The 27,965-nt window shown below is 34.8% G+C and overlaps 2 protein-coding genes across 2 annotated transcripts in view; one reads left to right on the plus strand and one right to left on the minus strand.

Moving 5' to 3' along the window:
• The window catches only part of LOC134851727 (very long chain fatty acid elongase 4-like), a 413,303-nt gene that overhangs the window by 277,891 nt on the left and 107,447 nt on the right, over positions 1-27,965 (minus strand). The window lies entirely within an intron of this gene.
• On the plus strand, positions 14,161-16,719 carry LOC134851815 (uncharacterized). The gene is made up of 2 exons (XM_063868064.1): positions 14,161-14,828; positions 16,014-16,719. The coding sequence occupies exons 1-2, from the start codon at positions 14,360-14,362 to the stop codon at positions 16,652-16,654; spliced, it is 1,110 nt and encodes a 369-aa protein (XP_063724134.1). The 5' UTR covers positions 14,161-14,359; the 3' UTR covers positions 16,655-16,719.

A 27,965-nucleotide genomic window follows, 5' to 3' on the forward strand; every position in this document is an offset into this window, starting at 1 on the left:
GAGATTATGGCCAAAACAGGGACTTCTTAGTGCTTTGGGAGAGCTCGAAAAATCAAAATGGTTGACCTACAAAAAAAGAAGTCGACAAATTAATCAAAGTTTTTTTGAAAATCCGCCCCTCCCCCTTGAAAAAATCCCAGATCCGCCCCTGAATGAAGTATATTGCCAATCAATTATCATAGAATAAAAATCACTGTTTTGATGAACATAATCTATTCTAATTGATTTTTTTTTTCACTTTTTTGAGAAGCGAATTTCAACGCACATAAAGGGTTTCCTACTCTTTAAACTTAAGTTGGAGTTTTGTTTTTTTTCTGCGCAATTTCGTTTTTTGTTTCTGTTTATCAATTTGCTCAATTTCTCTATTTTGTTTTTTTTTTCAACAAATTTTTTAAAATCAATCAGAAATTTTGAGGGAGGATTGTTTAAGTTGTAAGTGGACTGTTCTGCAAGAGGTCGCGTTCCAAAAAAAATAATTTAAAAAATCATTCAAAAGCTTCAAGTGGTTCAGGTGGTCAAATTGGGGGCATTGGTTCATGTGCAGGGTACTTCAGTTGGTTCAGGTGGTCAGGTGGGGGCTGTTGGTTCAAGTGCGGGGGCTGATGGGCAAACCAACTGGGTCGAATCATGAGTCGAACAGGGTCGAATCATGAGTCGAACAGGGTCGAATCATGAGTCGAACAGGATCAAATCATGAGTCGAACAGGGTCGAAACATGAGTCGAACAGGGTCGCAACATAAATTTGGGTCGCGCAAAGTCGCAACATGCCTCCGCCTTGTTCTGGAAAGTCGCACCGTTTCCGCATTGGCCTATTACCCCTTTTTTCAGTTCTGATTGATTCATTTAACAGAAATTTTGATAATTTTTTTTCTAAACTCAGTTGGGTCGATTACCGTTGAAAACATTTTCGTTTAGTTGAGACGTTGACTTTCGAAACACCGCTAACTTCTTCGATTCATTCAAAATATAATGGGATGCGTTCAATCACATTTTCATTCGGCTGAGTCTGACCAAAACTAATTGGTTTACTTCAAACACCGTCGAACACTTTATCCTTTGGTCTTGTCAGTCGAAACATAGCTAGCTTGAGTCGAGTCGGTCGCAACACAGTTAACTTACAACAAACACAATCGAAGCCATTTTTTCTTTGATCAAGTCGGTCAAACATTGCAAAATTGGGTAGTCGGTCAAAACATAGCCATTTTTAAACGAACCGGTCGAAACATAGCCATTTTTGGTCTGTTTCATTGAAAGGTAAGTTCGGCAACTCAACTCGGGCTACACGAATCTACGATGCTCAATGCTGTGGCATTTTCTATTATATTTTGTGGCTGTCCAGGTTGAGATTTTTGAAAGGTGATTTGACAGAAACAGTCCATTGTAGTTCAGGATTCTGCTAATTCCCGATAAAGTCGAACAAAGTCGAACAAAGTCTAGCAAAGTCGAGCAAAGTCGAAAAAAGTCCGGTAAAGTCAATTAAAGTCAAAAACGGACATCGTTCGACTGAAAAAGTCGAAAACGGACATCGTTCGACCATTTCGGTCAAATCATGAGACGAGCACCTCAGCCCGGGAAACTTGAACAACAGAGTTTTAGGAAGGTCAATCAATGTACAGCAGGGTCAAAAACGGACAATGATCAACCCTGGAAGTCAACAGCAGACACTGTTCCATTCACGAAGTACAGAAAACACAGCGGTCGACGCATACAGTCAATGCATAATTCGATCCACACGGCTTGTTTTTAGTTAACCGTACTCCACTCACAATTTGGTTAGAAAAAAATTTCATGTTTTGACTGCATTTCTGGGTCTAAATACACATGATTATAGACAACATTCCGAGAAAAAATGAATTTTGATCATTAATACTAAGCTAAGAAATGAGAAACGACTTTCGAATCCAGATAATCTTTTGATAAAATTTTTTTTCAAAATTACGAGGCCAAACTATGCACTGGATAGGTGCACAATTTTGTACCTGTATGTTTCTGGATTCCAGAGACAAGTATTTAAACATATTCTAAAATGTAAGTGGATTCCACATACAAGATTTACGTGGATTCTGCGTACACATACTTAAAACTTAAATTTTAACGTCCCATTTAATTTGTTGCGGATTCCGCAACAAGCAAATATAGCTAGTCGCTCTGGATTCCGCAATTGTCAGTGGATTCCGCAAAATTTAAGTGGAATCCGTAAATGAAAGTGGAAGGCGCAAAATTTTTAAGCGGAATCCGCAAACTGTAAAGGAATTCAGAAATTTGTTTATTACTGGACTTGCATATGCACTTTCGGAATTTAAAAGGAAAAAGGACTTAAATACTGTCAGCGGAATCCACGAAAAAATCTTAAAGCATTGGTTAACTAAATCGATGAAAGTCACACTTTAGTATTTGCCAGCAGTTTTTGGGATCATAGTTTTGGAAACACAAAACCGAATAAATTATTTGCGTTAAATCGGTAACTGGGTTGACATTTCGCCAAACTAGGTCAGTATTTCGGATTCAGTAATAAAGAATCATTATTAGGGATTTTGTATTTGATATTCAGTATTTGGGAGTGTGAATTCAAACCATTTTGTTCACAGGGAGTAAATGATCTATTTAACTAATTTGAGCAAATTAGCAATAGATAAAAACTACTAAAAATGAATTACCGCAAAAATAGATTTTAGGTTAAAAAACACAAATTTATAGTCTGAAAATAGCCTTATCAAACTATTTTCTGGTTTCGCATTGTGAAAATTTTTCAAAATGGCTAAATTCAAACTTTTTTCCTTTAATTTAATGGCTTGAAATCAACTGATGAATAGATTTACAGGAATTGAGATTGATGACAGGAATTGAGATCGAAGTTAACCTTTGTAGCAAGTGAGATTGAAGCTGGATATGTTTGACAGGAATTGAGATGACATTGAAGTTGCGTATAAGTTTCAGGAATTGAGATCGAAGTTAGGTATGTTGAACAGGATTTGACATCGAAGTTCGGTGTTTGACAGGAACTGAGATCAAACGTTTGGCATTCCAACTGTTAGCTGATCAACGTAGTAATTAAAACATATAGTTTCAAAGGGTACTACACATACATATATGTAAACAGAAACCGCAAACAAAATGCGGATTCCACTTACACTTTGAGGATTCCACTGACACTTTGCGGATTCCACTTACAGTTTGCGGATTCCGCTTACAGTTGCGAATTTCGCAAGAGCTCAATTCAACTATACAGATGATTCATTATTTGATTGTGGACTCTATACACTGTTCTGGATTTCGCAAATACGGTTGCGGATTACGCAACTTCGCCTATTTTTGAAGCGATTTTGAACGGTACAGTGTTTTACGTATTTGTTTATGGATCCCAAAACAGCAAAAAAGATCAAAGAAAGGAAACAATAATAAGAATTCCGCGACAATTCTGATTTGGGCCTGTTGCAGAATCTGCTTAAAATGCTCAGAATGCACAGTTTGGCCTCTTCATGAAATGAAATGAACGAGCTAAATTTATGATTTTTTGGGGGGAAAAAATTGCGTTCTGTTTGGTCAGCGTTGAAAACGAAATTTTTGCAATTCAAAGACTTTTTTTGTACATTTTGTTCATGTTCTGTTCATATTTGACTGCATTTCTGGGTTTTAATACACATGATTATAGACAACTTTCCGAGATAAAATGAATTTTTTTTTCAACATTACGAGGCCAAACTATGCACTGGATAGGTGCACAATTTTGCAACTGTATGTTTCTGGATTCCAGAGACAAGTATTTAAAAATATTCTAAAATGTAAATGGTTTCCACATACAAGAATTACGTGGATTCTGCGTACATATACTTGTAACGTAAAACTTGTCGGCACGTTTAATTTGTTGTGGATTCCGCAACAAGCAAATATAGATAGTTGTTCTGGATTCAGCAACTTTAAGTAGATCCCGCAAAATTTAAGTGGAATCCGTAAGTTTAAGTGGAATCCGCAAATTTTGTAAGCGGGATCCGCAAACTATAAAGCAATTCTGAAATTTGTTGATTATTACTGGACTTGCATATGCACGTTTTGAATTTAAAAGCAAAAAAAACTTAACCATTGTCAGCGGAATCCACGAACAAATCTTAAAACATTGGTTAACTAAATCGATGGATGTCACACTTTAGTATTTGCAAGCAGTTTTTGGAATCATAGTTTTGGAAACACAAAACCGAATAAATTATTTGGGTTAAATCGGTAACTGGGTTGACATTTCGCCGAACTAGGTCAGTATTTCGGATTCAGTAATAAAGATTCATTATTTGGGATTTTGTATTTGAGATTCAGTATTTACGAGCGTGAATTCAAATCAATTTGTTCACAGGGAGTAAATGATCTATTTAACTAATTTGAGCAAATTAGGATTAGATAAAAATTACTAAAATTAAATTAGAGCAAAATAAGATTTGAAGTTCAAAAAAACGAATATATAGTCCTGAAAATAGCCTTATCAAACTCTGTTCTGGTTTTGCATTTTGAAAATTGGCTAAATTAAAACTTTTTTCCTTTAATTGAAGGGCTTGAAATCAACTGATGAATAAATTTACAGGAATTGAGATTGATGACAGGAACTGAGATCGAAGTTAACCTTTGTAGGAAGTGAGATTGAAGCTGGTTATGTTTGACAGGAATTGAGATGAGATCGAAGTTGCGTATAAGTTTCAGGAATTGAGATCGAAGTTAGGTATGTTGAACAGGATTTGACATCGAAGTTCGGTGTTTGACAGGAACTGAGATCAAACGTTTGGCATTCCAACTGTTAGCTGATCAACGTAGTAATTAAAAGATATAGTTTTAAACGGTACTACACATATATATATATGTAAACGGAAACTGCAAATAAAATGCGGATTCCACTTACAGTTTGCGGATTCCAATCACACTTTGCGGATTCCACTTACAGTTTGCGGATTCCGCTCACAGTTGCGGATTCCGCAACAGCTCAATTCAACTATACACATGTCTCATTATTCGTTTGTGGACTCCACACACTGTTCTGGATTTCGCAAATACGGTTGCGGATTACGCAACTTCGCCTATTTTTGAAGCGATTTTGAACGGTACAGTGTTTTACGTATTTGTTTGTGGATCCCAAAACAGCAAAAAAGATCAAAGAAAGGAAACAATAATAAGAATTCCGCGACAATTCTGGTTTGGGCCTGTTGCAGAATCTGCTTAAAATGCTCAGAATGCACAGTTTGGCCTCTTCATGAAATGAAATGAACGAGCTAAATTTATGAATTTTTGGGAAAAAGAAATTGCGTTCTGTTTGGTCAGCGACGAAAACGAAATTTTTGCAATTCAAAGACTAATTTTGTACGTTTTTGGTTTACTGTACAAAATCGGACACCTTTTTTATGTCCACACGGTGTGAAAACTGATTCATTCCGTCCACACTGTCTGAAAACGGTTTCCTTTGGTCCACGCCGTCTGACCATAGCAGTTTTTGGTAAATCATAGCAGTTTCCATGAAAAATTGGTAAAAGTAGAGAATTGCTGTTGGCGAGGCAGCAGCTGTTTAGCATTTAGCAAACTGATGAAAAAACAATTTTCAATCAACTAGTTTGTATTTGTAAAGGTATTTTTCACAAAGTTCCAGTTAAGAATAAAGACAGATTTTTTGCAAACTCAGACATTCACTTTCTCGACTTCGTCACATCAACGTTTCACAAATATTTTCATTAAGTTCGCAGACCAACAATATGGTTTTTACGAAGAGCCATGCAAAATATTTTTCTTCAGGGGCCGCCTTCTAAAAATTAAAGAATAATGGCGTAAAATGGAGTTTCCCCTGTCAAAATCAGATACCTCGGTAGAAACGTCATACGGATTCCGTGGGTATTTCACGTCAAAGCGTTTCAACCGAGATTCAGATTTCGAAATGATTGTTCACAAAAATTATCTCTGTAGTGTAAAAACGGTGGCTTATTGTGTTTTTTCCCAACCATTAAAAATGGGAAAGAACTTTGTATTTAGGTGTGTTTTCTTTTTGTTTTCCAAGCAAAACCAGCTACCACAAATAAATAATTGGACTGGTTTGAGTGATATATCAAGTTAAAACCCTTTCATTCGTGATTCGAACAGCAAGCAACAAAAAAAATTCCCAATTTTTTTTTGTAATGTCGAGAGAAACTTAATTAAATTGTAATGTCGAGCGAATAGAAGCTTACAACAGCTGAATTATGCCTAATGCCTAATTCTGGAGTTTTTCAAAACCTTAAAACTTATTTTTAAGCAAGTAAAACGAGTTTTTGGAGTTTTTAAGCTTCATTTTTTTTTTTAAATTTTCTAGTCATTTTTCTACAAATTTTTTTGACCAATTTGACTATATTACTATGACTGTCTTGAAAAAATATGCTTAAAATATATTTTATGCGCCAGATATTTTTATCATACCAAGCAGAAAGAAAGTAGTTTTCTAAAAACTATGGTCGGAACATTCTGTGCTATTTGCTCAGCAACCGGCTATCCCTGTTACTATTCTGGCTACATCTGCAGAGCTGATTAGAAAACTACTCAAACAATGACTTTTTCTTCACTATTTTTTTTTTCATACAGTCAACTTAATTTATTTTGAAAGAGTTTCGAAATTGAACATCAACGTTTTAATTGCTTCTGGGTTGTAACACTTGAAAAAATAGATAAACTAATCGATTATATTTTATTATGATCAACTAAATGATTTATTTAGGCATAGAACTTCAATCACATATGGCCCATTTTAAATCAGTTTTAATTGATTGCATTCCAATCTGCCACCTTCCTTCATTTTAGGTATTGGTTTAAGGAGTAACAAAAGGTGAAAGTGGTCCGATTCATCCTCAATAGACGGTTTTGTCTTTTTTTGGCCCAAATCTCGACATAGGCTTTACCGCGAAGCTTACTATGTGGTAATATGTGATCTATGTGAGTAGCCAAGTAGTTTGCGCTCAAACTTTGCTCACTTTTGTTATTAACTAGCGGTGACTGTTTGCTCATGAAATCATTTAGAAAAAAAAAATTTTCTTTGAGTTTTGTTTTCAATGAAGTTAGCTTAATGACGAAATGTTTACATCAGAAAACACTTATTTTCTTAAGAAGGTTACAAAGAAAATACAACAAAGAAAAAATTGAAAAAAGACTTCAATGAGTTTTTAGTACTGCACAAATGCTATTCCACTTTCGCGAGCACCTGGGTTGACGTCCATGCAAGAAAAATGCATATCAAACAATTTCATGTATGGAGTCTCTGAAAAAACGCTCATGAAACAATAAACATAGAGGTAAATTGTATAATGAGCTTTTTTCAATCGATTTTTTTTTCAAAATGTATCTTAAGAGCAATTTTGACATCAAAGAATGTCAGCAAAAAATTTTTATTATACAATTTCCATACATGAAACTTTACAATATGCATGCTTCTATAGAAAAACCAGAAAGTGAGGTAAAAGATTTGTTTTGTTTTTTTTATTGCCAACTCTGCTGAAATAAACCTTCTATTGCAAATTTGATAAATTATGTCAATAACGCAGTCCATTTTGTGTCAATAATGTAGTCCAGTTTTTACACCACAAATTCAAACTTCTTCAGCAAATGTTTTTCTAATTCAAACAAAACTGCTCGTATCAGGGCGAAGCCCTGAATGCTCCGACTGCCTTTTAAGGTTTATGGAGCAGTAATAACAATTAAAAAAATAAAATAATAATTTTTTTTTTAATTGGAATTTTTTTGAAAATCATCACCCCACACGCCATATGAAATACAAAAGGATAGATTTCGCTCTTTGTAATAAATCAATTATGGCAAATAAGCTTTGTTGAACCAATTTGGAACAATTTCTAAGACGGATTAAATCTCCGCTTACGCGTTAAAAGCGCGAATTATATCGCGCGTTAATTGTCCCAAATTGGTCAAAATGGCCAAAATGGCAATCTTTAAACCCTCATAATTTTACAAAAAATGATCACAGGTGAAATATCTTTTCAAATTTAAGCTCAGAACAACAATATTTTTCGATATAAAAAAATTCCGACAAAAATGGCCAGTTAAAAAGTCGAAATTTGTCTGAAGAAAAAAAAACCCACCCCGAGCACAAATATTCCGTTACTTTCGTATCGAAAGTCGGAACAACAAGTATTGTTTTAATGATTTAAATTGCTGTTTTGTATCTACAATTTTCAACAAACGGTCAGTTTTTTTAACCACTGAATTCTTCTAGAAGAAGAATTTTTCTCCATGTACAGAAAATTAGATTTTTGTATATCATTCCATGTGTATTTTCAACAATAATTCACATAGCAAAATTGCCAAAAGCAAATTATCTGCGTGATAACTGCCACTTAAAAATGGTTTTTCTTATGTAGAAGCCCTTTGTTTAGTGTGTTTTGAAGAAGTCGAAAAAATTCAAAAGAAAAAATGATAGTTTATGATAAATTATTGAAAAATTGTTTATTATACAATTTCATATAATAACAAGACTGCTCGTATCAGGGCGAAGCCCTGAATGTTCCGACTGCCTTTTATGGTTTATAGGGCAGTATTAACATCAAAAAGTTAAATGTAATAAAACAAAATGAAATTTGAGTTTTTTTTATGAAAATCATCCCTTCACAAGCCATATAAAGTACAAAAGGATAGATTTCGCTCCTTGTAACAAATCAATCATGGCAAATAAGTTTTTTTCAACCAATTTAGAACAATTTCTAAGACGGATTAACTCTCCGCTTACGCGTTAATAGCGCGAAATATATTGCGCGTATCCGTCAAATATGGCTAGTTAAAAAGTCGAATTTGTCTGAAAAAAACCCAACCCGAGCACAAATATTCCGTTACCTTCGTATCGAAAGTCGGAAAAAAAATCAATCAAAATGGTTTCAAACAATTTTAGTAATAAAAATCTGGCATAAAACTTGTTTTTCAGTTCAAGATTGTCGGTAAAATAGTTGTGTAAATGCTTGTTTTGCAATTTTTATGCATTTTCCTTTTGTGAAATTGCATAATGAATCTCGTTGCTTTCATTCTAAGAAAAAGTTAGATAAGCACTTCTTTGTCAACCCGGGTACTTAAAACATTTAAAAATTTACTTATGAATATTTAGCGGTTTGTAATTAAATCCATGAATTAACAAGGATAGCCAGTTACTGTGCAACTAGCACAAAATTTTCCGACCATAAACTCAAAAAAAAACTACAGGAGAAATTTTTTTTTCAGTTTTTTTTGTAGTTTCTTCTGCGTGGTGTGATAAAATGAACTGACGTAAAACTACAATTTAGGCATAATCGACAGTCATACTAATATACGCAAACAGGACAACAGATTTTGAAGAAAAATGACAAAAAAAAACAAAAAAAACGCAAAAACTTTCATCAAAACTTTTATTTATGTTCTTAATCGCCCTTTTTTGGAAAGGTAGAAAATTGTAGGCTAAAAAATCAAGACAAAGAATTTCTTTCGATCATTAAAAATGGATGCGTTTGAAAGACAAGTGTGTTGTCACACTTGACCTTCACGGGCGTTATTTGAGGTAGCCAAAATGAGTAGCAAAAAAATCTACGCCATAGCTCCCTCTAACCTTCTCACAAAAACAACAAATGTATACCTTGATCTATACTGGTTGCCGAAAATAGATGATCAGAAGAGGTTTTGCAGAATTCCTATTTCTTAATGACATCGAGACATCTAGAAAGCACTTAAACTAGAAAAATCGGGGTTATAGAGTGTAAAAGTCATGTTGACTTCTATGATTGTATAAATTTCATAGAGATTTTCTTGCCTTGGTTAGGTTTCAAATTCAACCAAGCAGATCCGTTCAACCAAAAAATCCGGCTTTCATTGTTAAAACTTTATAAGGCTGCTTTTCGTGTTTTTTTTTCTTACTAATTTACACAAAACGAAATCATGTCCTTTCACTGGGGTTGGGATCACCATAGTGGTCATCACGGTGGCCATCACGGGGGTCACCACAGTTCCTATGGCCATCATGGACATCATGGACACCATGGAGCCACCAGACGATACGACAGATCCCCATCGCCAAGGGGAAGGAGAGGAAACAGAGGTGCCGGTCGACGAGGAAGGGGCCGAAGGCGATAAACGAATCTCCTATTCCGACGACTTCAACTGCATGTTAATAAAAAAATAAACTTTAAATACTTTAACTATTTTAGCGACTAACCTTGTAATCAGTTGGAGTTCAAAGCGGTGCTGAAAACTTAAGTTTGTGCCACTTTTGGGCTTGTTTTTAATCTGCGGTGGTACAGTATAGTTGTCATGTTCTATTAATTTAGTGAAAAATGTTTTGCAACTAAGACTTGTTCATGTCAAATTTTATTTGTTCATACTATGGTAACGCTTCATTTTACAACTACGCAATTTAACTTTAGATCCTTAAGTTCTTAACCATATGAGACAAAGCCAAAAAACATGATATTCTAGCGTTTTTACCCCCATTTTATTGAAAGGGGCTTACAGGTGACGTGACATTAAAATGCGGGGTTCAAGCTACTCGAACAATTATTCTGAAGTTTATGAGGATAACAATCCACCAACATGGATTCCAAACAAACCACGAACAGAACATTCACCTCAAGATGCTGTGAGATTGAAGTCTCCAGAGGAAATGCATTGGAAAAATCCTGAAAGAAGAAGAATTCCTTCTAGGATGAGACAAAGCTCCAGACATGGTTCTAGTCGAGCCTCAAGTGTATATGAGGACCCTTTTAACTCTAAAGATGTTGAGTATCGCGAACAAGGTGTTTATGCAAACACCCGAGAGTTTAGAAGAGATCAGAAGCGTCAGGAACGAATGGAAAGGCATCGGAGGTTCCGTAAATCGGGGAACTACCAGCAAGTCGACGCAGATCAAGGACCAAGGCGCAGTCCAAGTAAAAGCTCCCAAGGATCCGGGGATTCAAGATGTTGCCGATCTCCCACGTGTCGGGCATCACAGGTTCGCAGTCCCGAAGTCCAGATCCGAGGTTCATGGCAATCAGCACCCTCAGCCAACAACTACCAGGCAGTTTCGAGGCATCGCGAGTTCTCGGCGAACCGAACTTCAATTGAGCATGACGAATTTCGATCACAAACTGACGAGTCAACGAGTACTTCCAGTTGCAGCTGCGATGAGTGCTCAATGACTTTAGGTGATAAAAAATGTCACAATGGTCCCATAAGACACTCGCAAAATTTCTCCAACATGAGTCCAAGAAAAGTCCACTTCAATGACAATCAGCATGACTCCCAGTACCAGCAACCGGGTCAATTTTTCAACAGAGGACAGGACCCATTTCAGCAAAACCAAGACTTTGATCAAATGTCTAGGACCAACAGTCAAGGTGCTGCAAACAACTATCAACCGAATGTTCGAAATAACGGCAGATCTTTAAGTAGGAGCCCAAGAAACAATTTTCAAGGAAGAGTTGGCGAGCAGCAAAATGCACCGAATGATCAGTGTGACCCGAATTGCAGTAATCGGGAAAGTCAAGGGTTCTGGAACTCCAAAATGAATTCTGATCAAAAAATGATCCCAGCTATGACCAATCGATCAAACACTCCTCAACAGGTAAATGAAAACCAAGAAACACATTTTGCTGATGGTCAGAACCAACAAGGAAATGTAAATTCTAATAACGGAGAAACAGTAAGTGCTTTTGCCAAAGGAACCAGACCCCCGTGTTTATGCCCACCTGGATGTCGGAGACAACCAATTTCGCCTTTCTTTTCACCCTGGCTAAATCGGACAATTCCGTCTCCTTTTTGCATGAGTACAACTCCGAGACATCATTTCGGACCGTATTCGGACCACTTGATCTATGAGAACGTTCGACGCGGTAGTTTAAGCGATCGAAGTAGCCCAATTTGCAGAGCATATGGATATGGGTTCAATAGGTTCATTCCCTCGCCGAGATATCATTCACCGTATTTCGGCCAAAGATCAGTTTTCAGGGATAATTATAGCAATACTTCCTTCAATAAAGACGCAAATGGAGGTGTTAAGCTGGGAGAGAATAGTGGTAACGGAAATGCAACCTCGCTCGGAACTGAAAATCAGAATTCCAGAAGAGGCGCTTCATCAGACGTAGGGCAAGATTTGCTAGGAAATGAAAATATGGATTTGACCGACATTCCGAGTCAAGACAGAGACGTAAAGCCGTCTTCATTCACTGAGAGCTCATTTCAAAATGAGAGTCCTCAGTTTAGCAGACAGGGCAATTCACCAATGCGCGTTACTGGATCTGTTATTGACGAGGCAAAGAAAAACGCTTGCGGAAATGATAGACATATAGCACATAAGCTATGTCTTCAAGGTCGTTATGACCCAAATGGAACTCAGCGAAAGAGTCCAGATTATGATAATTTTGACCATAGTGATTGCAAACCGGAACCAGCATTCAAAGTCGACACCTACTCGCCTCGACGTTGGGGACCCCCGGCAGAAGATGGAATGACGTTGAACCCACAATGCCCATATAGGAAAAACTCTGGTTCCCGAGATTTGACAGCTCCGCCGATAAACCATTACCGAAGTGACCCGAATGAATTCCGACCAAAACCGAGTCCAAGGTCGAGTAACAGCAGCCCCCGAAGAGAATTCGATTATCACCAGAAGATTACTTTTGACGGTACTGATTTAAAGTCCTCAATTCCTAAAAGCGTTGCAAGTGACCTTCGAACTTCATCGAGCTATTACAGTTCAAACTTGACTGATCCTGCGACTATCTCGACCAATGGCGACCACCCGACAAACAGTGCTGATAACAACTCGGCGATCACAACTAGTTTCCGAGATAGCGATGTTGCCAGTGAGCATAACTTTGCCGTACCGAGCAGAAATCCGACAAGTTTAGGTCAAAATTCTGGGAACTTTAGTCAAAGTTCAGTAAATTTGAGCCAAAACTCAGCCAGTTTTAATCAAATTGGCTCTATCGATCCCAATTCTGACACACAATATGTGACAATGTCAGCTAATCAACCGGGGAGCATAGAAGTGCCAATCACACCTAAAGGATCTGGCGAACCCAGTAAAGTAATAGTTGAGTTACGAATCTCAAACGACAGACCGTGCAGTTGTCCGACGGAGGACAGAGCCGAAAGTCCCCAACCACCTGGTCAAAGTTTGGGCGGACCTCCTAAAAGTACTTGGAAGGCTCCAAAAAGTATGAAAGAGAAAACAGAATTGTTTACTTTGAGTTCGGGAGGGGGTAGATGTCAGTCGAAAGGGACGAATGAGTGGATTCCCGCGACACATGCAATGACCGGGGTCGGACACAGGGAACCACCCTTTTTTGGGTACAGACGAGCAGTGACGCCTAAAATACCCCGCGCCAAGACGACTATGGGATAAATAGAAACAAATTTGAAATAAATAAATAGATATTTAAAAGGCAAAGTTTTTGAATTTATACCATATCCTAAATTAATTGTTTCTTTTCAACAACCAAAAAAGTCTTCTCATAATGAAAAACTCAGCTCTACACTTAATAACGCTAGGGAATCCAATATAGCCAAAAAAAGAGAGAGTATTTCTTACATAATCGAGTTGAAAAGAGGGGATAGCTATGTTAAGGTTTTAGAAGGCTTCTCAAAAGATTGCACGAAAGCTGTTTTTAGGATGTGTTATTGATTTTGACAGTAAAAAACACTAAGCGTATGCGCTTTCATTTCAAGTTGGTCCGTCTTTACAAAGAAAAAATTTTTAGACGCTCTCTGTTTTTAAGTCCGTGTGCGCCTTTTTTGCAACGCCTGCCATGCAAGCTCAAAGTGGTTAATTTTCATATAAAAAAGAAATCAAAAAGCAGAATTATTGGATTCAGTAAAAGTGTTTGCCAATGAACTGAGAAGCAGATGTACACCACTTTTCGAAATTAATGAACTCTCTAAATTCATCGCCACCGTCTGATTAAAACGATTATAAACGCAGTTGCTGTTATCAAGTTTTTTTTTTACGTTCCTGCAACTTTTATCTCGAGCCGAGATTTCTCGAGCTCATTTTGAAGCAAATGCAAGAAGCAAAAAAACGTCAACTGTCCAATTCGCCAAATTTTGATTGTTTTGCTTAAAAGTTTTAATTTGACGAGGTTACTCAAAATTTCCTCAATTTCAAAGATTGGTAACTTGATTTTTTTGGACCAAAGTTGGACTGAAGTTTTAGACCAAATTGTGGGCCAAGTATTTTGAAATCGCCGAATTTGAAACACGCAAGAAAACACAACTGACTGAACCGATAGTTCTTTTCGAGCCAGTACCCAAATCCACATGGGATCCTAACCGCTCAAACTGCCAAAAAAACAGTCCGCTGAAGTGGTCACCGGGTGTTTATTTTCAAACTGAATAAAAATATGTACCGCAAAATGACCATAAATGTTTTCTGCTAAATTTTTACTCATCATACGAGTGATTTGCATCACTCACAGTTTGACTTGGCCGTGTCCCAAACTGAACATGACCTTGACCCGAGCACGAAGTCTGTTCTTAAACACGGAATATGGACACTACTTGGGATCATGCTTGAGAAGTGAATCTAAAGATGGTATCTATGTTCTGTGCAAGGACGCAAACATGTGTGGCACTGAGGTCGATCTGGGCCCAAAACAGGACTCCAGCTCTGGAACCCGGCTGGATCCTAAATTAAGAGAGGGTCCCTTGGATTGTCTGGTCTACGTGAGAGCGGGTGGAGATAGCAAGTGTCAGTGGCTGGAGAAAGAGTTGTTGTCCAGGGACTCTAATGACTGCGTGGGCGTGACGTGTGAGGAGGGCAAATGTGTGGACAGACTGGGATACTTCGAATGTGTCACTAATGATGGTCATGATCGTTTTAACCAACAGTGTTGTAAGTCTCAGCTGCTTGTATAACTCTCAATCTTTTTTTAAAACAGAAGAGAGCCACATCACAAGGAAAACATCACGCAACTTTTCTTTGGGATAAAAACTGCGTGCTCTTTTTACCAGTTTTCTTCTTATCTTGCAGATTAACCTATAATTCAGAAATTTACCAGTTTTTCTTTTAACTTGCTAATTGATCCGGATCTGAAATAACTCCAAAAAATCAAGTGTGTACCGACACTAAAATTCGGTTTCTACCCGAAAGCCGTGCCAAATGAATTGGATTAGGGGCGGAATGGATTTATGAGGTGGCTGGAGTTGCGGACGCCTACCTACCTCAGGGATTCGACCCCCTCACCAACCAGAGTGTCCCCCCCCCCTTTGGTTTTATCTTATGGACATCCATTTTAGACCGAATTTTTCTAAAAGCGCATTTGGCGCCAAAATATCCTAATTTTGAAGAGGAGCATGGAAAATCAATATGCTCGGCCTAAAAAAAAAGTCGACAAAACTTACGACATTTTTTTGAAAATAAGCCCCCCCCCCTCCTCGAGAAAATCTTAGATCCGCCCTTGGCTGGGACAAAACAAATCTAGTTTAGAAACTATTGTTTTAATTTAAATAATGAAAAAAATACTAAATTGAAGTAAAAAAATTAGCGTTTTCAATTTACAATTTTCGGATCGATGAGTTTTGATAATCGGAGAGAAACGTTTTTTCTTGCAATGGCTCAGCAAACAGATGTCGAATCTCTGTTCTATCCATTCTTAACAGCTTTTCTGATATGTTTCTGGGTTTCAAAACACCCATTCTGGGTTTCAAAAGGAACAAAAGAAAAATCTTTGTTGCGAGGTTCTGCGACAACTATCCTCCCAGACTTGTTGAAAAATCAGCTGTAAACTCCAAGATTTTTTCGATTGTCTCGCGATGATTCTTGCCTCATAATTTCAGTTTATTTTTAATCAAATCAATGTCAATTTTTATTAAAACTATCTGCTAAGCCAAGATTTCAGTATTTTGGAATTGATTGTAATCATTTGTTGTTCTAATTTTTTCTAAAAATTAATTTTAACAGGGACAAATCATATTGATAAAATTTTTATAACTTCTCTTTGTTTTATCATATTTTGTACTTAAAAGTTCACGAGCACAGGCATTTTAAATGCCCCATTAAATTGACAAGCTATTTAAGGGTCACAAGCTTGTCGTGAAACGGAGGGGTCGGATTCCGGTAGGACATCGCCCCAGCCGAGTACGACAGCACCGAAGTCGAGTTCAACAGCTTCAACCAGATTCTCGTCAATATCCAGTGCAAAACTAGCTCCAGTTAGTTCTCACACTGAGTCTCCTTTGAAGTTCAGCTGGAGCGAATGGTCAGAATCCGATCTCAATCTGAAGGCAACTGACACTGGATGGTACGAGTTTAGATCCAGGAGTTGTGTGAACAATAACGGAGAAATTGATGAGAGCAAATGCGTAGGAGATCCAATCGAAGTGATGCTGTCTCATGAATTCCAAGAGATCAAACTGGGATTTTACAATGCGCGTGAGTGGTGTCTAAGCTCAGGATCGACTTTGTTATCATACATAAAAAGCACTGAGCAAACAGAGTTCGTCATGTCTGTAATGAATGAAATCAATGTGAATGAAATTTGGCTTAACGCGCACTGGGTAGACGGCAAACTCGTCGATCGTGACGGAGGAGTTATTCCTGTCACACCCGTCGATGATCCTGACCGAATGGCAAATCTTTGCGCTGTATTGGATCGCAAGAATTCTATCAAGTTTGAACAATGTAATCAGCAATACTTTCTGGTATGCACCAAAAACTAGCCGAGTTGTCGACAAAAAAATTGAAAATCAGACACCAGAAAGAATTCTTGTTTTGTTCATTATTGATTAGGGGTGGATTTAGGATGGAAAAGACGGAACCCCCCTCCCACCCAGAGTGATTTTGCCCCTCCGTTGACTATACCTTTTGGTACTTTTTGTGATATCCATTTTTCATCGACCAAATCTAAAATTTATCTCAAATCACCATTGGAGCCAATACAAGGGGGAGCACGCTCCAAAAAATATTTGCTTATCAAAAAAATCCTTAAAACGCTATTTTCGACCGGTTTCTCAAAAATTGACAGGTGCAGAAAAAAAACTTGGGCAAAAAATTGTTTTTAGAGACCTCGCTAATTCATTTTCGATGTCGCCCTGAGTGTTGTTTTTTTGAAAAGTGGCTCCACTCTCGAGATAATCATAGATCCTTGTCGGTGTAATTCATTCGCTGACGTACGTGAGCTCGATAGATTATCGAAATCACCCTCACAATACTTTTCTCCAATAAATTCGTCAATTGGTCGAATAAATCAAGATAACCATAACTTTGCATTATTTATGAACCTGAACTAAAAATATGTACATTCAAGATAGACAGTTGCTGTGTAAGTAGCACCGATTGATCCGACCAAATTCTTAACGAAAAATAAACGAACAAAAGACTTTTTTTCAATTCGTTTTTTCAAAATTCTGTTATTTTTTTTGTGCGAGGTGCAATGAAAGAAACTGATGAAGACCTGAAATTTAGGTATATTTGAAAGTCACAGTAAATTGAACAAATCGTGAATCGGTTTTTGTCGAAAACGGGCCGGGATTTAAACAAAACAGAAAACTTCAGCAAACTTCTTTTGAAGAAATTTGTATTGAGTTTTGAAGTTTTTCTATTCCAGAAATGGCGCTACAAAATTTCAACAAACAAGTTTAGTAACGATTCATTGCTTGTCCTACTATAAAGAGTCTTTCTTTGATCGATCGAAATTATACTACAACTCAAAAATTTCAAACCCGTTTGACTCGGAACTGGAACAATTTTTTGATTTTTTTAAGGTCGTTTGAATCAGGGTTGAAAGGGCGTTGATATGATTTATCATTCTCTCCATCTCTATGAATGTGAGTGGTAAATTTTAAGTTCAAAAACAAAATAAACATGCTCGATTGCTTTAATCGTTCGAAGTTAGATCAAAAACCAAAAAATTTTTAACGAGTTTTTTTCAATACTGAGACAAAAGAAAAAACTACAGAGAAAAACTAAAAATCACACGAATACAAAGTTCCCCCCTATTTGCAAAGATTGGAATAAAAGCAGTAAAGGTTATTGTACCAGCTTTCTGATCACAAATTAGTCAATCAAAATTCATTATAGCAAAATTAAAAAACAGTAAAAAGCAGATAAAATAGTAACAAAATACACCGTTTTTTAGAGACTTCTTTTAGGCTTCAAATTTGTCAAATAAAAAAATGTGACAACTAAACATTAAATCGATCAAACTCACTATTGCATAAAAAAACATAAAAACTCAAAAAAAATTGGTTTTAATAAACTCAATTCTGTTATCTTTTCCTTTTTTTGAAAGTTTGAGTCGTCTAGTTCCTAAAGAAGTTTCTCCCATACGTTGAAAAAAGTGAAAAATTGACTTGAATGACGTCTTGATTTTCATTCTCTAATTTTTTTCGTCAATGAACTTATTTCCTGCCAGCTTTTACCAGTGCCAATTTAAAGTTGAAATGCTTGTATGATTTTTAGGAGCACTTCTAAAAAGAAGCTTTAGAACATGAACTTGGAACGAAGTGAAGATAGACACAAGTTTTTCTTTTTTTACCAGGAGAGTCTTCAACGCAATCAAAATTGAAAAAAAAAAGATGAATAACTCAACGGAATTTGTATGGGTAAACTTTTTTTTACAAAACAATAGGGAAAAGTTGCCAATTTTCAATGCTTCAGAAAACGTTGCGGTCCTGAAATGCCTTTTTAGCGGGTAAGTTTTCTATTTTGGAAAATCGTTAACAAAATAAACAGAAAAATTACCGTTTTCGAATCTCTTTTTCAAAAAGACTGCCATTTTTAGTAGTGAAATGTTAAATCAAAATTTTTGACAGCAACAGTATTGTTGCCAAAATCAATTGTTCAAAACAAGTCCTCGAGAACATGATTACTACAAGGAAAATGCTCTGTGATGTTTTTGTTCCAATCACGAAAAACTTGAAGCACTTTTCTTTTTTGTTGGTGTTTTTAAGGCAAAATGAAGTTTAATAAAATCGTTCAAATGAGATCAGGAATATGTCAGAGCATTCCCCTTCAATGTTGATTTCAGATGCAACGCAAATTTCTAAAACTTCCTATTTGTGTAAAAAAAAATTTTCGCGATAACCCACAAAAAAGTATAAAAGAGTTTGGCCTACGGAAAATTTGTTCTTTTTCAGTTAGATAGTCTAAAATCAAGAGTTTGATCATTTTTGAGGTTTTTTAGTCGTTTGAATCAGGGTTGAAAGGGTGTTCATACGGTTCATCATTCACTCCCTCACTATGAATGCTTGTGGTAATTTTTGTTTGGAAAAAAATAAGCTTGCTTGCTTGCTTTAATCGCTCGTTGTTAGATCAAAAGTCAAAAACTTTAAACGGGTTTTCTCCTTCTGAGATTAAACAAAAAGGTACCAAAAAAACTAAAAACACACGAATACAAAATTACACCCCATTTGCAAAGATTGAAACAGAAACAAGAAACAGTAATGAATATCAAATGAGCTTTTTGATCATAAATGAGTCAATTTTGATTCAGTATAGCAAATTTATAAAACATTAAAAAGCATTTTCTAGCATTATAAGATTTGTGTAAATTCTTTGCAATGCAATTAAGATTACGTTATTTTTTATTTTGTCATATAAAAAAGGTAAAAAAACAATAAATCGATTAAACTCAGTATCACAAAAAAAAGTGAAAAACTGAAAAAAATCGGGTTTTACTGAAATCAATTCTGTTATCTTTTCTGTTTTTTAGAAGGTTTGAGACATCTTGTTCCTAAAAAATATATTCTCCCATACCTTGAAGAAAATGAAAAATTGACTTGAATGGCGAGATTGATTTTTAATCTCTAATTTTTTTTGTCAGCGAAAATATTTCCTGCTTAGCTTTAACCAGTGCTAATTTAAACTTGAAAAGCTGGTATGATTTTTAGGAACACTTCTAAGAAGAAGCTTTAGAACATGAGCTTGGAAAGAAGTGAACATAGACACAAATTTTTCTTTTTTTACCAGGAGAGTCTTCAACGCAATCAAAATTGAAAAAAAGATGAATAACTCAACGGAATTTGTATGGGTAAACTTTCTTTTACAAAACAATAGGGAAAAGTTGCCAAACTTTTATGCTTCAGAAAACGTTGCGGTCCTGAAATGCCTTTTAGCGGGTAAATTTTCTATTTTGGAAAATCGTTAACAAAATAAACCGAAAAATTACCGTTTTCGAATCTCTTTTTCAAAAAGACTGCCATTTTTAGTAGTGAAATGTTAAATCAAAATTTTTTACAGCAACAATCTTGTTGCCAAAATCAATTGTTCAAAACAAGTCCTCGAGAAAATGATTACTACAAGGAAAATGCTCTGTGATGTTTTTGTTCCAATCACGAAAATGTTTGGAATGCTCAGTGATGTTTTTGTTCCAATCACTTGAAGCACTTTTCTTTTTTCAAAACAAGTCCTCGAGAAAATGATTACTAGAAGGAAAATGCTCCGTGATGTTTTTGTTCCAATCACTTGAAGCACTTTTCTTTTTTGTTGGTGTTTTTAAGGCAAAATGAAGTTTAATAAAATTGTTCAAATGAGATCAGGAATATGTCAGAGCATTCCCCTTCAATGTTGATTTCAGATGCAATGCAAATTTCTAAAACTTTTCTATTTGTGTAAAAAAAAAATTTCGCGATAACCCACAAAAAATTATAAAAGAGTTTGGCCTACGGAAAATTTGTTCTTTTTCAGTTAGATCATCTAAAATCAAGAGTTTGATCATTTTTGAGGTTTTTTAGTCGTTTGAATCAGGGTTGAAAGGGTGTTCATACGGTTCATCATTCACACCGTCACTATGAATGCTTGTGGTAATTTTTGTTTGGAAAAAAATAAGCTTGCTTGCTTGCTTTAATCGCTCGTTGTTAGATCAAAAGTCAAAAACTTTAAACGGGTTTTCTCCTTCTGAGATTAAAGAAAAAGGTACCAAAAAAAACTAAAAACACACGAATACAAAATTACACCCCATTTGCAAAGATTGAAACAGAAACAAGAAACAGTAATGAATATCAAATGAGCTTTTTGATCATAAATGAGTCAATTTTGATTCAGTATAGCAAATTTAAAATACATTAAAAAGAATTTTCTAGCATTATAAGATTTGTGTAAATTCTTTGCAATGCAATTAAGATTACGTTAGTTTTTATTTTTTCATATAAAAAAGGTAAAAAAACAATAAATCGATTAAATTCAGTATCACAAAAAAAAGTGAAAAACTGAAAAAAATCGGGTTTTACTGAAATCAATTCTGTTATCTTTTCTGTTTTTTAGAAGGTTTGAGACATCTTGTTCCTAAAAAATGTATTCTCCCATACCTTGAAGAAAATGAAAAATTGACTTGAATGGCGAGATTGATTTTTAATCTCTAATTTTTTTTGTCAGCGAAAATATTTCCTACTTAGCTTTAACCAGTGCTAACTTAAACTTGAAAAGCTGGTATGATTATTAGGAACACTTCTAAGAAGAAGCTTTAGAACATGAGCTTGGAAAGAAGTGAACATAGACACAAATTTTTCTTTTTTTACTAGGAGAGTCTTCAACGCAACCAAGAACGTGTGAACGGAAGTTGTATGGGTAAAAATTTTTACCAAACAAAAATAAGAGTTGCTAATTTTTTTTGCTTTAGAAAACCTTGCGGTTCTTAAACGTGTTTTTAGCACGTGTATTTTCTATTTTGGAAAATCTTTTATCAAAATAAACAGAAAAGTTACCACTTTTAAACTTTGTTTTCAAGAAAGCCTGTCAACTAGAGTAGTGAATTGCTTAGTTATTATTTTTTGACAGCAACAATCTTGTTTTCAAAGTGAAAGGTTCAAAACAAGTCTTCAGTTCTTGAAGAGAACGAGTACTAAAGGAGATCGCTCGTTGTTTTTGTTCTGAAAACGAAAGGTTTGATGAACTTTTTTTTTGTTGGTGTTATTTAAATTAAGAAGTTTAAAAAAATCGTTAAATTGAGGTCACGATTATGTCATAGCATTTCCCTCTTTTTTTGATTTCAGATGCAATTCAAAATCCTAGAACTTACCGAGTTATGACAGAAAGTTTTTTTGCGTTAACCTTTTGCGATAAATCTTCTAAAATGAAGAGTTGATAAGTTTTGAAAGGGTTTTTTTACGGTTTATCATTCACTCCATCACTATGAATTTTTGTGGTAAATTTTTGTTGAAAAACTAAATAAGCTTGCTCGCTTGCTGTAATCGCTCGAAGTTAGATCGAAAATTAGAAAATTTTGAACGGATTCTTCTCCTTACTGAGATAAAAGAAAAAAACTACAAGAAAAACTAAAAATACACTAATATAAAATTCATCCCCATTTGCAAAGATTAGAACGAAAACGGTAAGGAATATCATACTAGCTTTTTGATCATAAATTTGTCAATATTGATTCCTTCTAGCAAAGTAAAAAAGCAGTAAAAAGCGGATGCAGATAAGACTGTAACAAAAATACTTTTTTGAGGATTGGTGAAAATGCATGATAATTGTGTTTTTGAGCCTTCAAAAATGTCATAAACAAAATATAACAAAGTAACAATAATTCGATCAAACTCACTATCGCAAAAAAAAACTTATAAACCGAAAAAAAATCTGGTTTTACTATACTCAATTGTGTTGTTTATTCTACCTTTTTTGAAATTTTGAGACATCCAGTTCTCAAAAACAATTGTCTCACACGCTGAAAAAAAGTAAATTTTTGACTTAAATGGCGAGGCTGATTTTTATTCTTTCAAATTTTTCGTCATCGGAAAAATGTTCTGCTAGTTTTAACCAGGGCTAATTTAAACTTGAAATGTTTGTATGATTTTAGGAAAAAAGAAGCTTTAGAACATAAACTCGGAATGAAGTGAGCATTGACTCAATTTTTTCTCTGTTTACCTGGCGAATATTCAACGCAATCAAAATTGAAAAAAAATGATGAATAACTCAATGGAATTTGTATGGATCAACTTTTTTAACAAAACAATAGAGAAAATTTGCCAAACTTTTATGCTTGAGAAAACGTTGCTTTTCTGAAGTTTGCGGTAAGTTTTTTTTTGATAAATCGTTGCGGTAAGTTTTGTTTGGAAAATCTTTATCAAAATATACAGAAAAATTACTGTTTTAAAATCTCTTTTTCCAAAAAGACGGCCCATTTTAGTAGTGAGTTGTTTAAATAAAAATTTATGATAGCAACAATCTTGTTGCCAAAATCAATTGTTCAAAACAGGTCTTAGACAGATTCTTTACTATCAGGAAAATGCTCGGTAATTTTTTTTGTTCCAATTACGAAAGATTTGAAATACTTTTCTTTTTTTGTTGGAATTTTTTCAGGCAAAACGAAGGTCAATAAAATCGTTCAAATGAGATCAGGAATACTTCAAAGCATTCCCCTTCAGTGTTTCAGTGTTGATTTCAGATGCAATGGAAGCTTCTTAAACTTTTCTAGTTAACCCTCAAAAAAACTAGAAAAGAGTTTGGCCTACGGGAAACTTTGTTCTTTTTCGCATAGATCTTCTAAATTAAAGAGTTTGATGATTTTTCCAGTCTTTTTTGAGTCGTTTGAATCAAGGTTGAGAAGTTGTTGATACGATTTATATTTCACTCCATCACTATGAATGTGTGTGATAAACTTTGTTTGAAAAACAAAATAAGCTTGCTCGCTTGCTTTTATCGCTTGATGTTAGATCGAATCGTAAATCAAAAACTTTAAACGGATTTTTCTCCTTACTGAGAATAAAGAAAAAGCTACAAAAAAAACTAAATTACAGGAATACAAGTTTCCACCCCATCTGCAAAGATCGGAACAGAAACAGTAATAAATATCATATGAGCTTTTTGATCACAAATTAGCCAACTTTGATTCATTATAGCAAAGTTAAAAAACAGTAAAAAGCATTTCCTAGCAATTCTTAAAACTTTTTGCATTTCAGTTTACGTTAGTTTTTATTCTGTCATATAAAAAATGGTAAAAAAACAATAAATTGATCAACCTCACTATCGAAAAAAAATTGAAAATTTATTTAAAAGAACTGGTTTTTTTGAACTCAACTCTGTTATCTTTTCTATTCTTTTAGAAGGTTTGAGACATCTACTTCCTAAGAAAAACTTCTACCGTACGTTGAAAAAAGCGAAAAATTGACTTGAATGGCGGAGTGATCTTTAATCTCTAAATTTTTGTCAGCGAAAATTTTTCTGCCAGCTTTAATCAGTGCTTATTTAAACTTGAAATGCCTGTATGACTTTTAGGAATACTTCCAAAAAGAAGCTTTAGAACATGAACTTGGAATGTAAGGAATGTAGACACAAAAGAAGCTTTAGAACTTGAACTTGGAATGTAAGGAATGTAGACACAAATTTTCTTCTTTTACCAGGAGAGTATTCAACCGAACGCGTGAACCGAAGTTGTATGAGTAAACATTTTTACAAAACAAGGAATAAGAGTTGCCAAATTTTTTTGCTTTAGAAAGTCTTGCGGTTCCTAAAAGTGTTTTTAGCACGTGTGTTTTCTTTTTTGGAAAATCTCTAATCAAAATAAACACAAAAATTACCGTTTTTGAACTTTTTTCAAAAAAGCCTACCAACTAGTGTAGTGAATTGCTTAATTAATAATTTTTGAAAGGATTAATCTCGTTTTCAAAGTGAAAGATTCGAAACAAGTCTTCAGGTCTTGAAGAGAACCATTACTACAAAAAAATTGCTCGATGATCTTTTTATTCCGAAAATGAAAGCTTTGATGAACTCTTGTTTTTTTGTTGGTGTTTTTTACGGTAAGAAGTTTATTAAAAATCGTTAAATTGAGGTCACGATTATGTCATAGCATTTCCTTTCAATGTTGATTTCAGGTGCAATTCAAACTCCTAGAACTTACCGAGTTATGACAGTTAACCCTCAAAAAGTTAGAAAAGGCTTTTGCCAGATAGATTTCCTAAAATGAAGAGTTTGATAAATTTTGAGTGGTTATGTTGAGTCGTTTGAATCAAAATTGAGAAGGTTTTTTACGGTTAAACATTCACTCCATCACTATGAATGTTTGTGGTAAATTTTGGTTGAAAAACAAAATAAGCTTGCTCACCTGTTTTATTCGCTCGAAGTTAGATCAAAAATCAAAAAATTTGAACGGATTTTTCTCCTTACTGAGATTAAAGAAAAAACTACAAGAAAAACTAAAAACAGACGAATACAAATTTTATCCCCATTTGCAAAGATTAGAACGAAAACGGCAATGAATATCATACTAGCTTTTTGATCAGAAATTAGTCAAAAATGATTCCTTATAGCAAAGTAAAAAGCAGTAAAAAGCTGATGCAGATAAGACTGTAACAAAAATAATTTTTTTGAGGATTTGTGAAAATGCATGGGAATTGTGTTTTTCGAATCTTCAAAATTGTCATAAAAAATGTGACAAAAAACAATAATTCTATCAAACTCACTATCGCAAAAAAAAACTGATAAACCGAAAAAACATCTGGTTTTACTATACTCAATTGTGTTGTTTATTCTACTTTTTTGCATTTTTGAGACATCCAGATCTCAAAAACAATTGTCTCACACGCTGAAAAAAGTAAATTTTCGCCTTAAATAGCGAGGCTGATTTTTATTCTCTCATTTTTTTTAGTCAGCGAAAAAAGTTTTGCTAGTTTTAACCAGTGGTAGTTTAAACTTGAAATGCTTGTATGATTTTTAGGAGCATTTTTAAAAAGTAGTTTTAGAATATGAGCATGGAATATACTGAACTAGACGCAAATCTTTCGTTTGCATGGAGAGGATTCAACGCACCCGAGAACGCGTGGACTCCAAAACCATCCAATTCCATTCAAGGAAATGGAAAGAAAGGTGATTAACTCAACGGAGTTTGTATGGCTAAAATTTTTAACCAAAACTAATAAATAAGAGTTTCCATTTTTTGCTACAGAAAACTTTACGGTTTAAAATTGTTTTTAGCAGGTGAGTTTTTTATTTTGGAAAATGTTTATTTTCAAAAAAGTTTGCCATCTAGTGTAGTGAAATTAATAATTTTTGATTGCAACAATCCTGTTTTCAAAGACAAATGTTCAAAACAGGTCTTGGAGAGAACTATAACTACAAGGAATTGCTAGGTGATAATTTTGTTCCAAGAACGAAAGATTTGATGAATTTTTTGTTTTCTTTTGTTGGTGTTTTTTAAGGTAAGAAGATTGATAAAAAAGTATAATTAAAGTAAAAAAGATTTGAACAATTTTTTTTGGTTTTTTTAGGCAAATGAAGTTTGATACAAATCGTTCAAGTGAGGTCAGGAATATGTCATAGCATTCTCCTTCAATGTTGATTTTAAATGCAATGCAAACCCCTAGAACTTATCTAGTTATGTTAGAACAATTTTTTTTGCAATAACCCTAAAACATTAGAAAAAAGCATGGTCTACGGGAAAAATTTTTCTTCTTCAGATAGATATTCTAAATGAAATGAGTTTGATGAATTTGAAAACACTGATTTCAGATTTAAAAACACACCTTAAATTGGCAGTTGTGTCAATTACCTTGAGATCATCATCCTTTAGTCTGAATTTGCAAGTGTTGTGATTTGGTTACATTGGTTAAAGTTACGTTCGGTATTGATTAAATAAAATGAGATGCAATTTAGTTCATCACAAGTTTGTCTTTTCTTTTTTTTTCTGTTCAATGTACATAAGTGTTCATTATTAGACATAGCATTCTGAATTTTTTTTTGGCGCATTCAAAGGAATCGAACCAGCGGCGAAACCCTTCTTTCTGGCCTCTTCCTACTATTGAGCCGCTAACAACCTGGACCCATTGGAGCGACTAATTTCAATTGAAGATCGTTGCGCAGGGTAATCTGTTTCATAAGAACTTAAGCGGACAGGAAATACTGGAAATTCAAACTCTTATATATAAAATAATGGAAAATTTTAGAACAAGCCAAAAGTAACGATTGAGTCAGGCGTTTAATGAGAGAAAAACGCCTTGAAAGCGTACAAACCCGCACAGAAATACGGATCAACGAAAAAAGAAAAAAGTTCTGTGTAGCCTTTACATATTTAGCGTGTACGTGTAACAAAGATTGGCAGACGAAGCCGCATGGACAAGGATCGTTGCTATTTGTAATATGAAGTTTAGTGAAAACCAAAGAAGCTCATCTGATCAGTTATCAGCCTGTCGGAAGTGCTAAGCCATGCGCTTACAGACATTAAAACACTTTTCAACCAATCAAATTTGACCAACCTGGCGATATCGTTGACCAGTCACCGTAATTTCAAATTCTTTAATATACATAAGCATGTAGAGAAACAACTCAGTCTGAGCACAAAAAAGCAACCCCTGTATGAAATTTGAAACTTATCCAGCATGGGCTATTTGAATGTTTGCCCAGAAATTGAAAAAAAAACTTAAAGCTTATGTAAATTCACTACATGTAAATTTAAAATTAGCATATACAGAAATGAAAGTAATGAGAACCCTTTTTCAAAAAGTCAAATTTAAAAAAAGAACTGGGAAAAAGCTTAACGATTGAAAGGTTACTCATTGGCCTACAAAATTCAAACCTACACAAGCCATGAGTGGAAGAGTTACTTTGCTCTTCACTTGTAAAACGAGATATATACAGAGCTAAAAAGAAAGTTGACAAAAACTCACAATGTTAAGCTTGAGAATTGCAACGAAAATTGTGTTATCAACCATAGTGTTATCACAAAAAAGCAGTTGGGTCAGAAAATTGACATTGAATGCGATCAAAACTTCAAAAACAAACACACGCCAAATACCCACGAGCTAATTGATGAGTTGAAAGCATATTATGGTAGGAGATTACCATTACTCTTAAGGCTGAACGAAATTTAAAAAAATCAGGGACTCACCCTAAACCAACTTACTATTTTGACAAGGTTTTAATTGCTTCGAACTTCTCGTTTCTACATTTTAAATATTTTAAAGGAGAACGCTGCTCGGAAAAGCTGACGCCACTGAAAACCGTCCTAACTCCGATCAATCTTCGGTTCAACCAACCAGTAGTTTTAAATTGTCAGTTCTTAGATCCTGTCAGACCTGGCCTCTTTTAAACAAAAAAATA

This window comes from Symsagittifera roscoffensis, chromosome 7 (assembly GCF_963678635.1).
Source record: "Symsagittifera roscoffensis chromosome 7, txSymRosc1.1, whole genome shotgun sequence".
Classification (NCBI taxonomy): domain Eukaryota; kingdom Metazoa; phylum Xenacoelomorpha; order Acoela; family Convolutidae; genus Symsagittifera; species Symsagittifera roscoffensis.

Coding starts and splice junctions, on each gene's coding strand:
- LOC134851815 (XM_063868064.1), top strand. CDS start 14,360: ATGTTTTCTGCTAAATTTTTACTCATCATACGAGTGATTTGCATCACT. Junction 14,829..16,013: donor TCGTTTTAACCAACAGTGTT/GTAAGTCTCAGC, acceptor AAGCTATTTAAG/GGTCACAAGCTTGTCGTGAA.